Source organism: Propithecus coquereli, unplaced genomic scaffold (genome assembly GCF_000956105.1).
Source record: "Propithecus coquereli isolate 6110/MARCELLA unplaced genomic scaffold, Pcoq_1.0 Scaffold44, whole genome shotgun sequence".
Lineage (NCBI taxonomy): Eukaryota > Metazoa > Chordata > Mammalia > Primates > Indriidae > Propithecus > Propithecus coquereli.
The window spans coordinates 12,183,043-12,196,246 of NW_012150174.1; the positions used below are offsets into that span (position 1 = coordinate 12,183,043).

General features: G+C 43.0%; 1 protein-coding gene across 1 annotated transcript in view; it reads right to left on the reverse strand.

The window, feature by feature from the left end:
- OLFML1 (olfactomedin-like 1) overlaps positions 1-12,827 on the reverse strand; it is an 18,633-nt gene extending 5,806 nt beyond the window's left edge. The window contains exons 1-3 of the mRNA XM_012654404.1: positions 12,737-12,827; positions 12,374-12,503; positions 9,632-9,920 (exon numbers count right to left, since the gene is read on the reverse strand). Of these exons, the coding sequence (XP_012509858.1) occupies positions 9,632-9,920; positions 12,374-12,499 (415 nt within the window). The 5' untranslated portion in view covers positions 12,500-12,503; positions 12,737-12,827. The remainder of the gene's footprint in view (positions 1-9,631; positions 9,921-12,373; positions 12,504-12,736) is intronic.
- Positions 12,828-13,204: the final 377 nt, after the last annotated feature.

The window sequence follows — 13,204 nt, forward strand, 5'->3', positions numbered from 1 at the left end:
AAAGGGTAAGTTAAAACTCCCTGCAGTGCTTCTCTTGAGAAGAGATAATTAGCAGGAAAAAAAGGTGGAGGAAGGATGGTAAATAAATTTAAAACCTTTGAGTCCAGCCAAGATGCAAATTATTTAATAGAAACAATGACATGCAAGGTTCCACTAGCACACCAGAGAATGACAGTCTGTGGTTTTCCCCTCAGGCAGAATTGCAGACAAGCAATTAGAATAGAATTTGACCCAAGGCCTCACAGTAAATTCATATACAAGTATCACTTGTTTGAATGATTTAAATACTTTTCTCCTTACATAACAGCAACACTCTCCAGATCTGGTGAGACTTGTCCCTCTATAAGGGAGTGACTCAATCTGAGTTACGTATCAGAAACATTGGTCTGGCTGCTAGTGGAGAATGGTTTAGGGCTGGGGAGGGACAGAGGGAAACAGGTAATGAGTTTCTAAGTGCAAACCAGATGAAAAGTATCCAGATAGTGATGGGAATGGATAGTTAGAAAAAGAGAGATCAGATCTTAGTAACAGATTCGATTGAGGGAGCCAGGTGGTACCAAACTAGACTGACTCAAGGATGGGGTGCAGGATGCATGAGATAGCAAGGGAAGGAAAAGCAGGTTTGCTTGGGAAGAGTGATGAATTCATTAAAAAGAAGAGAATTTTCTTAAAACCATGAGTATTTTGACTGCTTCTTGTAATACTGTTGTAAAATTTGACTTTTTCAACCACCTGGATTGTATTCGTGTTAATAAACATTTGCAAATAACTACCAAGTGATAAGTAGGACATTGGGCAGTGAGATGACAAAGATGACAGCTCTCAGACTAGTAGCCAATTATAAAATTTCACACTATTGCAATAAAATTGTCGGAGTGGACTTATTCTAAAAATTAGGGCTATTTTATGCTGTTTGCCCACAGAACAAGTTCCTATATCTCAGTGTAGCATAAAGTTCTTAATTAACTTCCTCTCTTATCACTCACTTCCCCACTGCACTGGATTGGTTACTAGTCACCAAGCTTGTCATGGCCTTCCACAAGTTTTAGACTTTGCCCATATTTTCCCTTAGCTCATCTTTGCTAAATTGGGGTGCACCAATTTAGCACATCATCATTGAAGACAAAATCCTGTGCTTCTGCAGAGCAGTCAGTTGCTCCTTCTTATGTGCCTAAAGCTTCTGGTGTGGTCCATTCCAGGGAGGTTATCACCTGGACTTGGAATTGCTTATTCACTTTGTTTCCTTGCAAACACTTTAGACAGGGGCTGTGTTTTATTAGTCTTTTTATCCTCAGTGCCTGGGACAAAATGTATATCTCCCTCACTATTCAAACTCTTACTGCTTACTCTCCAAACTCCTATTCTTTTCATCCTTTCTCAAAGTGTGAAGGTCTAGGGTCCACTTGCCTGAACCTGACTTTGCAGCAGCCTTCTCACTGGTCCTTTGGTGATGCCTCTGCAAAACCATCAATCACACCAATGCCCAACCCACTGCTTTCATATAGACATTTGCATTCATACAGACATTTGACCTCTAACTAGAGGTCATAATGGAGAGGTGGGCTCCAGAGCTAGACTTGGAACTTGTTTTGGCCAAAAGAATGCGGTAAAAGTGACCGGGCCAAGTCCCTAGGAGGCCTATGTGCTTCTGCTGTCTCTCTCAGATATCTGCCTCCATCATGAGGACGAGCCCAGGTTAATCTCCTGCAGAATCAGAGACCATGCAGAGGAGAACCCAGTCATCCCAGCAGACACCATCCTTACCCAGCCGTCCCTCGGCAACGTGCCACTGACTGCAAGTGCACAAACAAGCCTGCCCAGCTACCCTGTAGACTCCTGAGAAATAATAAATGTTTATTGTTTGAACCCATTAAGTTTCAGAGTGGTTATGTAGCATCGTTGTGGCAACAGATAACTGCCACAAAGTGGAGTGAGGGATTGTGAACAGACATGGAGGCAGCGATGGATCTAGTGTGTCTGGGGTGACGTGTACTCCAGGATGTAGCAGGAATCGGGGGGTAGGAGCCAGAACTCTCTGAGCCACACATTCTTCATCTGAAAAGAAGTCATAATAGTATTGACCTAGTAGGGTTGTCATGGACATTAGACAAGATAACAGACAAAAGGACTGAATGCCATCTCTGGCAAATAGTTTCTAATAAACTACTTCTTAAGGTCTGAAAACATTGATCTCCTACTCTGACCCAGGCACTATGCTGGACTTGGGAAACACGGCATGAATGATGCAGGCACGCACAAAGTATACTTTGTTTTCAGAACAGCATGTCAGATGGACGGCAGAGAGGCAGATGGGGATAGGCATCGGCGGCACAAGAGGAAGCTGAGCAATGTTAGAAGTTACCGTGTTTGATTGTTGGCTTCATATCTACTTTTACAATAGCAGTAAACACAATACATATAGTGCGTACTATATTCATAATTTTTATTTAATTAGCAGGTATTACTTTTATAGGGAAAAATAAAACACATTACAGAAAGCTAGGCTGGAGTCAGGTTGTAAAGGACTTTCTTTATGTTATTTTATGGGGTTTGCTCTACTGTGTAGGTTGCATTTGCCATAGAAGGGGACAAAGCAATGATGTGGTAACTCCAGCAAGATTACTCTGGTGGCAGTACAGGATGAAGCCCTGGAATCAGGAGAGACCAAGGCAGGAAGGTCAGTTAGGAGGCTCTTGCAGTAGTCAAGACTAGAGATGGTGAGAGTACTGCAGATGGAAAGAATGCACTGGAGAGATGTCCAAAAGAAGGCTCTTCTGGATATGCTCACTGGTCGGATGAGGGCCAAAGGGGTGCCCCTTAGGTTTCTAGCCCAGAAAAGTACATGTGGAACTATTCTGTTGACTCACCAAATAGGGGGAAGAACAGAGGAATTTTATTGTTTGAAAGTCAATGAAGAAAAGGCAGGGAACTAAGAAACAAGGAGGTGGGGGAAGAAAATTGACCCTTCTTGGCCAGAGTTTTAAAGAATGATTTAAACCAATCTGTTTGTGAGTAGGAATCATCATCAGATAGTGAATAAGTAAATGGACATCATCTTTGTACTGTGACCCACGATGAGATCAGAAACTTCTGGGCCCAAGCATCTGCTCTCAAAACAGAGGGCTCCTACCTCATGTCCCTTTGACAGCCCTGGAGGTAGCTCCACTGTCTCTCCTTCCTGTGTCCCCTCATCCTCCCCTACTGCCAATCCAATCTGTAACCCAGGGCCAGAGTGAACCTCCATCTAAGCTCTGACCCTCACATGCTTGCCACTACTCAGCAGAACAGCATGATGGGAGAGGTTAGTGTGTGCAGGAGGAGCCAGCCTACCTTGGCTTGGATCTGAGCTCTGCCATCTATTAGCTGTGTGAGCTTGGACAAACTGCTCATCTTCTCAGTGTCTTGGCTTCCTCATCTACAAAATGGGGGATAAGTAGAATTCCTATCTCATAGGGTTGTTGTGAGCACTGCATGACATAGTCCCATAAGATATGTAAAATGCTTCAAGATTACCTAGTACATAACAAGCATGCAGTAAATAGTAACTGCTATTATTTATATTATTCTCATTCCCCACAGCTTGCAAGTGTGAACCAGTTTAGCATGAAGGAGCTTAGCTCTTGTCTGGTTCTTTCATCTCCTTTCCACAACTTCTTCCTTCACCTGAGCTCTATTGAACAACTTGCTCCACAAACACACTGAACCCAATTATACCTTTGTGGTGTCACATGCTATTCCATTTGCTTTAAATGCCCATTATTCTCCATTTAATTAGCTCTTTCCCATAATTAAACCTCAGCTTGAGGGTTACTTTCCAGATTCCAGATTCCAGATTCCCCCCATCTCCATGGCAACCCTGACCCTGTCTACTGAATGTTTACCCCTTGTGCTTCTGGACACCCTGGCTATCCCTCCATCTGAGCGGTCATCACTCCAGGCTGTTATCCTGGGTTTGTCTAGATGGCTTCTCCGCTCAGCTGTGAGCTTTTTGAGGACAGGGATGTTACTCTATCCAATGTTCCATCTCTAATGCCTGGCACAATGCCGACATATTTCTAGAATTCAGCCAGACATTTGTTGAATGAATGAATGAGTTATAGAGACAATGAATGGATGCTCCTACCACCTGGAGCCACAAGCTAACCTCCTGTTAATATCTGTAGTGATGGGACTGGAGGTATCTTCATAGACCACAGGCCTTTCAGATGGATAAACAAAAGAAGTGCTGTGTACATAGGCCTTTCTGGACCACACAGTGACCCATGGGCATGGACTCTACAGGAGAAATCACAGGATAAGCTGTACTGTACACACACCTCCAATGTTGCTGGCGCCATGAATGTAGCAACTCTGGGTACATGTGGGCACACCCATGCACGCACACACAAACCCTCATGCTCTCCTGTACTTATACCTGCATGTATGTCGTCAATCCTCTCCTTTGTGGTAAATACATCTGTTGCAAATTACTTATTCTTCTCTTAATATTTTGTTCCACTCATCACAAACTAATGGGCCTTGGAAGATGGCTCAGAGATACGTTTTAGTTGATTTATAGTGGATTTTTTATTTATTTGTTTTGTTTTTTATTATTTTGTCTTGAATGGCTTTGAATATGGAGCATGTGCATTTATACTACCTGAATGGATCCCAGACGTATTTAATTTTTTTTTTTTAACAGAGTCTTGGTCTGTTGCCCTGAGTAGAATGCCATGGCATCAGCCTGGCTCACAGCAACCTCAAACTCCTGGGCTCAAGTGATCCTCCTGCCTCAGCCTCCCGAGTAGCTGAGACTATAGGCACACACCACGATGCTTGGCTAATTTTTCTATATTTAGTAGAGATGGGGTCTCACTTTCGCTCAGGTAGGTCTGAAACTCCTGAGCTCAGGTGATCCTCCTGCCTCGGCCTCCCAGAGTACTAGGATTACAGGTGTGAGCCACTGTGCCTGACCCCAGACACATTTAAATATGTAGCAACAGACATTCTTCTTTGAGACTGATCTAACATAATATGTGAGTTATTTAATTCAGCAGGGTGAAGGTTATTTGAGGTAACTTGCGTGCACCCTTGCAATAAGAGAAGCCGGACTACAACAGGAAATAAAATCTGCCATAATGGCTTGTTTTGACTGCTTTGAGATTTTTTTTCTTCAAAAGCTATTTACAAGTTAAAAAGAGGTTAATACTCTTAGCCACACAAGAATGCAGCCCATGGAATGTTCCAAAGCTTGTCAGTTGGATAAATTCTCAATCTGGTTGTCTGAGGCAACTGTGCTTTGCCCTAAATTGTCAAGTGCAATGCAAAATTTTATTTTAGTGATAACAGTTATAATACCAAGGACTTTGAATAATTTTTAAATGTAAGTTAGATTGTATTCAAGCAACTTTCCTTCACTTGCATTCTAAATTGTGCATGTGTGTAAAAGAGAGAAAGGAAAAGGGAGGGGAAGAGAGAGAGAAAAAGAGAGTTAGAGTTAAGATTCTAAGATTTTGGCCTAACCCTCAAAGATCCCTGGGATTGAAGCCCTCATGTGGACATCATTTTGGGATCATCTCTAAATAAAGGCTGAAGACTTGAGAACAGCTCTATAGGGAGTGGCTTAATTATAGAGCTACTCTATCTTACTTACTATCCCCAGTACCTGGCCCTTAGTATTTGCCCAAATAATATTCCTAGAGGTTTTCCAAACAAACTCTCTAAGTATGTATGTATGAAAGAAACCCTGTGCTCTGACCTCTGGCAACACCTCCCTAGCCTATAATCCCAAAGTCTTTGCCCACACAGGGTGCTGACTTGAGTTTTTAGGATTTTAGTGGAAGTTGTGTAACTGGCACAGTCCCTATAGCCCAAGGTTGGAAAATAGGAAGATCAGAGTCTTCCAGGAAGAAGGCAGGTGCACGTAATTAGCGGCACCAGCTGGGCTTAGCAGACTGAGGCACTGTGGTAGGCAGACCCCAGGATTCCCACCCCCAGGTGAGCATGCCCTGTGTAATTCCCCTCCCTTGGGAAGGTGTGGCAGGACCTGTATATAGGACAGGATGGCACTCTGATGGTGTTACAGTATAAGACAGAGGTGAACGGATTTTGCAGATATAAATAAGGCTCCAAATCAGAACAAATTGATTTTAAGTTAATCAAAAGGAAGATTATTATGGGTAGAAGACTTAATCAGTTAAAAACCCTTAAAAGAAGTACTTAGGTGCTTCCTGAAGAGAAGCACTCTCCTCCTGGCATTGAAGGAACAACAGCCATGTTGTAAATACCTACGGACAGGGAGGCTTCTGGAAGCTGAGGGCTTCAGTCCTGCAACTACAAGCAGAAGACCAAGCTTAGCTGTGCATGGACTCCCGACCAAAGAAACTCTGAGATAAAAAAAGGTGCATCGTTGTAAGCTGCCAAATCTGTGGTAATTTGTTGTACAGCATTAGAGAACTGATATAGGCATAGTTGCTAACAGAAATGGCAAAAAAAAACCAAATAAACAAGGGGCACAACAAGTAAAATACAAAACAGTGCATGGTGGGGAAATAAACTGGCATTCCAGAGTCTACGCATGGACAGAGAACCTCTGAAAATAATAAGTCATGTGAGCATGAATCACACAGTTGTGATCGTTTACAAGTTTGTCTTTCCCTAAGCTAAGCTCTATGTGACCTCTGCTATCAGTATTTCTTCTGTAAGTAATTTCTATGGCCTCCTCCATGGGAGGGCCTGACCTAGACTCTGTGAAGACAGAAATGAAGATGTCAGTGTGTCTATGGCCTGGTTGAGCAGTCAAATACACACAAATACATGTGGTTGAGTATGTGAGATGCTCCCTTGGAGGTGAATGAGGTGTTCCAGGAGCACTAGGGGCCGATCTGCCTGGCAGGCCCCTGTCCCCAACCCCAGAGGTCTGCACAGAGAATTCACAGCATTTTTGAGTCACACAGGGTTAGTATAAAGAAAGAAAGAAAGAAATATATATATATATGTGTGTGTGTATATATATATATGTGCCTATATATATGCACACACATATATATTTAAATTGCAACTGCATGTGGGTAAGTCATGGGAGGAACTGGAGATCAGCTTGGACCACTTTGGAAAAGGCCTAAGGGCCTTTCCTGCATAAAAAGGCTAGGAGACTTTAATAGATTTTTTTTGTTGTTGATAACTGATGGCAAACGGCAAAAAAAAAAAAAAAAATTCTACGCAGAGGAATAATATGATCCACTTTGTGTTGTGGGAAGGTCTTCATGACAGCAGGCAGACTGAAGGAGGCAAGAGAGGAAGTAAGAGAGCTCTAGCGGGATGCAAACACATCCTGCTCACCCCTCCCTCCCTACCGTACAGCACAGGGTCCACCCAATAGTGGGGGCAATAAGTGCTGGCTGACTCATAAGCCAACAAAGCAACAAATGAGAGCTGCAGAAGCAATAGGCATGGACCACAGAACTGGGAGAGGGACTATTTCAGGCATTCAGGGTCTGAAGGATGGAGTAGAGGATGGGGTTGAAAACCCAAGTTCAGTCTCAGGATTTCTGCTGAGCTCTAGCTGGAGTGGAAAGGGGTATCCTTGAGGCCTAAAGTGCAGAGAGTGTCCAGGGACCAGGAGCAGCTCAGGGATCTAATCCAGCACCACCGTTCAGGCTTGGGGACCTGTCTGAAAGTGTGAAAGTTCATGCACATTCTAGCTCAGGCCACATTAACACCCAGTCCTCCATCAGTTTTTTAGGCAGCCCCTGTTCATCCTGTGCTGGCCCATACTCTCCCCCTTTCCTCCTTCCCTCCCCTCACCCTGTGCTTACTCCCAGCTGCTCCCTCTCAGAGGATGGTTCATCTCAGGGCTATGTCAGGGCCAAAAAGTATTGCTCACTTGACCAACTTGATCAACTGCTCCGTATTATAGATCAGGCACCCTCCTCTCTTTCTTCTGACTCAGGGATAAGATGTTCTCTTTTCTCTCAAAGCCTAACTACCCTCTGTCTGTGCTGACAATCCCTCCATTCATTCATTCACTCATTCATTCATTCATTTGTTTTGTTCACTTATTCACTGACAATTATTTATTGAACAAAACACCATTCTAGGCACTGGTGACACAGCATTGAACATGAAACAGGGCTCCAGGCTCTCACAGAGCTGACATTACAGATGGGGAGGTAGAAAATAGGCAGTGAGCAAACAAATGAACTAAAAGATTTCAGAATTATAAGTGCTCCAAAACTCCTCTTGGGTTTTCTCTCTCAACATATTTTATAACAGCCATTCAATGACCTCAACCCAAAGCCTGGGAAGCATCCCGGACTCATCCCTCTCATGCATCTTTTACTTTTGATTATTAGTCACCAAACCCTGTGGATTCCAGCTCTCAATGGCTCTCAAATCCATCTGCTCTTTTCTGGCCCATGACATTTAACACCAACACCATCTCTTGTTGCCCAGATTACTGCAGTATTCCCCTGATTGGTCTCCTCTCTCTGGTCTTACCCTCTTTCTCCATATCATGCCCCTGCTTAAAATTGTTCAGTGGTTCTCTCTGGTTTCTCCAGTCAATGTTAGCTTAACATGCAAGGTCTCTCACTACCTGGTCCTGCTGAACTCTTCAACCTTGTTTCCCTGCACTTACCTCCCTGTATATTAACAGCTTTCACTCAGCCACATTTGCAGATCTACACATCCAGGTGCTGCACACCCTCATGCCTTTGATGTATTGTGCCTTCATTTGAAGTGCTCTCTGCTCATTCTTCTCTAACTTCTTTGTTCAAAATCAGGTGTCACCTCATTTAGAAAGACCCTTTTTCTTATGGTGACCATAGAGTTCTTCTAAGGATTACATTGAGAAGATATGTGAAACCCTTAGCACAACAATGACACTCAATTTATGTGTTGTTTCCCTGATGGAGTTTCTTGAATTTTGGGCAGACATAACTAGCTTATAAAGCCTTCCTATTTGCAATGAAACCATCTCAGAATACAGACTGAGGTGGGACACTCATCTTTCTCATTGCTTTAATGAAATGAATTCATGCACAGGAAATTTTCCTTGTCCTTTGTGGTTATTGATTTATACTTTTTATATAATTTAGGCTGCTAAACATTATTCTTAATGGCCCACAAGTGATTTTGACATATCACAAGACTGGAGACAAATCCCCTGGATATCACCATCCCAGACAGCACACACAATAATAATTCACTACAGTTCCCAGTTCTGAGGGTTGGCTGTTGCCATTTTCAGTTTCAGACTGTTTCTTGGCACATTTGCAGCTGATCTCTATTCCTTGGACACTGGATGTAGAATCCAACAACATGCCACTCCTCCTGGAAAAATCTGGGACCACACACCTCCACCAAACCAAGATCTATCAGGTGGCGGCGTCTCTGGGCTGACCCTCTGATACTGTAGCCCTGACCTTTGATGGGGTCTATAGGCACTCCCTGTGAAAGGAAAAGCTGCTTTCTGAGAATGGATTTCCCTTTGGACAACTATTCCTGCACAGGTTTCTCTCCCAGCATAGGTACACAAAAGCACACATCTAATTCTTATTCTCATTACTCGGGCCGACTTTCTAAGTGCACTGAGCCTGCATCTGAGTGTGATGGTCCCTAGAAGAGGTAGGAAAAGACGTGGTTCTCTTACTTGCATTCAGCAGAGTCCGGATCTTTTTCTCTTCTTCAGCTTCTTGAAGTAGCTCTTCTGCCAGTGTTTTGTCCTCTGATTCTACGCACACATCAGATTCTCGAAGGTACTCCAGGTAGTCAATCTCCCGTTGAGCACGTTCGACTCTCAGTGCCAAGTTATTTACTGCACTCTTGTACTCATTTGTGTAGGTCTGACATCTCCCCAGCATAGCGGATATGTTTTTTGAGAACTCTTGGAAGTCTTGGATGTATGCCCTCGTTGCTTCAGTACATTTCTCCAGCCCTTGCTTCAGTCAGAAAATAAATTCCCAAATTATTGTTAGTTATTTAAGTTACCCAAGGACTATAAATAGCTGTCATTCATAGAAAAAGATTAGAAAAATACAAATAATCATAAAGGGGAAAAATTAAAATCACCCATAATTCATAAATTCAAAGGTACTATTGATACTTTGGTGTATAAATTTTTAAAAACTTTCCCAAGATTTTAGTCATACATATGTCTCTTTTTTTTTTTTTTTGAGACAGAGTCTTGCTCTGTTGCCTGGGCTAGATTGCCGTGGCGTCAGCCTAGCTCACAGCAACCTCAAACTCCTGGGCTCAAACAATCCTTCTGCCTCAGCTTCCCGAGTAGCTGGGACTACAGGCATGCGCCACCATGCCTGGCTAATTTTTATATATATATATATATATTTTTTTTTAGTTGTCCAGATCATTTCTTTCTATTTTTTAGTAGAGACAGGGTCTCGCTCTTGCTCAGGTTGGTCTCGAGCTCCTGACCTTGGGCGATCCCCCCGCCTTGGCCTCCCAGAGTACTAGGATTACAGGCGTGAGCCACCGTGCCTGGCTCATATGTCTCTTTTAAAATGTGATTTTACTACCTATATGTTTATATTTTTAACTTGCTGATATATTGTGAACATATTTTAATATCAATTAATATATACCTATATAGGTATATATTAATTATAGTAAGATAGAGCATTCTTTTGAATTGTTATCCTGTTATTATGTTAGACTCTTTTTGATGTACATTTATATATAGTTGTCATTTTTTTGTCAAACAATGCTAAGAAATAAGAATATTTGCATTTACATCTTCATGTACATATCTGGTTATTTGCTTAGGATAGATTTCCATAAGTAAGCTCCATCCCCAGCACCTGACACAAGGCCAACACCTAGTAGTACTCAATAAATAAATATTTGTTGAATGAAAGAATAAATGAATAGAAATGGGACTGATAAGTCAAGGAGTATGTATATTTAAAGATCATTTGGCACAATTTCCCAAAACGCTCTCCACACATGTAAAAATTTATACTCCAAACAGCAATATGTAAAGTTGTTCATTTTGAAGTGGGAGGAGAGAGAGAAAGAGAAAATAATTCCCTAAATCCCTGTCCTCTTTTTCCCTACCGCTCTGACACACAACACTCAGGCTGGGAATTATATCACTTTGTTGTTAAGTGTCTGCACTGGCTCACAGAGTGACCACCACGTGGGATGGGGCTTCACCTCCAGGTCAGGACTAGGGTGGGAAGGCCTCTAGATCAGATCCCTAGCTTTTTCAAGTCCGCATTCATAGCTGTGAAAGTCTCCGCAGTTCCTTGTCTGCAGACTAACTCCTAAGGTATCCAAGGACAATTTGCAGGGATTTGGCTGGCCCTACTCCCAGGGAAAGGCGGTGCTAAATGCAGAGGGACCGTGGCTGAACATCATTCTGGCACTTTTAAGAAGGTGAGCCAGAGGAGGGAGTGTCTGGGGAGGGAAAAAGTGAAGAAGCAGTCAGAGGGAATACTTGGGAATATTTCATCCACCGCCTCCAGGCCTCAGTCTGCTAGCTGCACAAACTTGGGAAATGCATTTAGCTGGCTGTGCAGAATTAATTTACCCTGACTATAAGACCAATAATTTGGACATGAAGATTTTTCAGGAAAATATAGAAAATAATTATTAAAGAGTGTCTTTGAAAGAAGATAAATAATTTGTCTAGTTAACTTGTACAAAAGCAAGGCTTTAATTGTGAAATAGTCAATGCCAGGGTGTGGCCAAGGCTAGAGCAGGGTTACATTTGTCCCTGGGAGCCTGTCCATGCTATGAAAATGTTGGGTTTCGCACATTTTAATGAGGTGGTAGCCCGAACACTTTCTCTCTTGTTTAACATTGCCGAAATCTGCTCGTTTCTAAATCCAAGTCCAATTTGGCAAAAGAAGCTAAGACTTAGCTTCTCAGTATACCACTATCATGACTTTTTACGGTGAACTAATGGTTTATCATAAAAAGACAAAAAGAAAAACTAAAATGTACTATCAACCTGATAACAGTAAAACATGAAGAAAAAGTGACCAAAAATTTCCATATTTAAAAAAACGAATGACAGGGAATAACAACATTTTGGATATATATCATCATGCTAGGCAATGATTTAACTATGAATTAAATCTTCAGAATAGCCTTAGAAAGTAAATTCTATTATTATCCCCATTTTACAGATAACAAAAACTGCCAGATCAGAGCATAGAGTGGAGCTGTGCTCAAGGTCTGGGAGGGGTATAGACCAAACTCTGGAGCTGGTGCTCTCAACTGCTAGACTCTGAGCACTTAAAAGTGTAACTTTGGTAATATGTTTATCGTTCACTATCTGGGAAAAGTGCATCTCAGTAGATAGCAGAATGGGTGAAATAAGGTAACTTTGGAGAGGTATATTCCCTGTCCAAGCTGCCCAGATGCCACCTACCTCCAAGACTCGAAAGCGCTGGTAGATGTAATGCACCATGGCTGGGTCCTGGGCACACTGCGGCGGGAGCAGAGAAGCTGTGAGAAACAGAACCAGCAACACAGAAGCTCGCCAAAGGGCCGCCATCGTCCTGCCAACCACCAAGGGGTGGAACCTCTTATGCTGTAGACGAAGATTCAAGGGTCCAGGTGGTGGTCTCCTGCTTTCTATCCGCTGCTGTGGCAAATCCTCCAAAAACAGCGTCTTGCACAGCCGGAGAGCAAAGTCTGCTTGTTATTCCACCCGATGCGTGATCTCAGTTTGCAAGCTGGTGATCAAGTCCAGCTGTCGGCTAGCTGGTCCCTGGAGGCCTTGTAGGCCAACTTGTGGCAGAGTTCCCTGGGTCCGACATCTGTCGCCCTTACCCTTGACACACGGACCCTCCCCAGGTTTGTGGTGGCATGCTGCTGCTTCCAGGCTTGGGTGCGTGTATATTGGGGTGGAGGTAAGGAAGGCTTCTTCCCAACCCCTTCCCCCATCTGTTTCCTTTTTACTTTTGCTTTCCTCCTCCCTAATGAATTCTGCTGTCCAATCACAGGCCTGACCTAAACCATCCCCAACTTCTCAGAGTTGGAATATCAGTTTAGTTTCTGGCAAAAACTCCCAGGATCTTTTTCCCAGAAGTCCTATTAGGAGACCCACCCCTCCTCCAGACGCCCTTTGCATTCCTGCAGCTCTTAAAGGCACAGCAGGAAAAATGAACATTGATGTACCACTATTGCTGAATGGCCAGTACACAGGGCTGCCTTGCCCATTGGGTAGAAAGGTATAATGGGCTACATACAGGCTGCC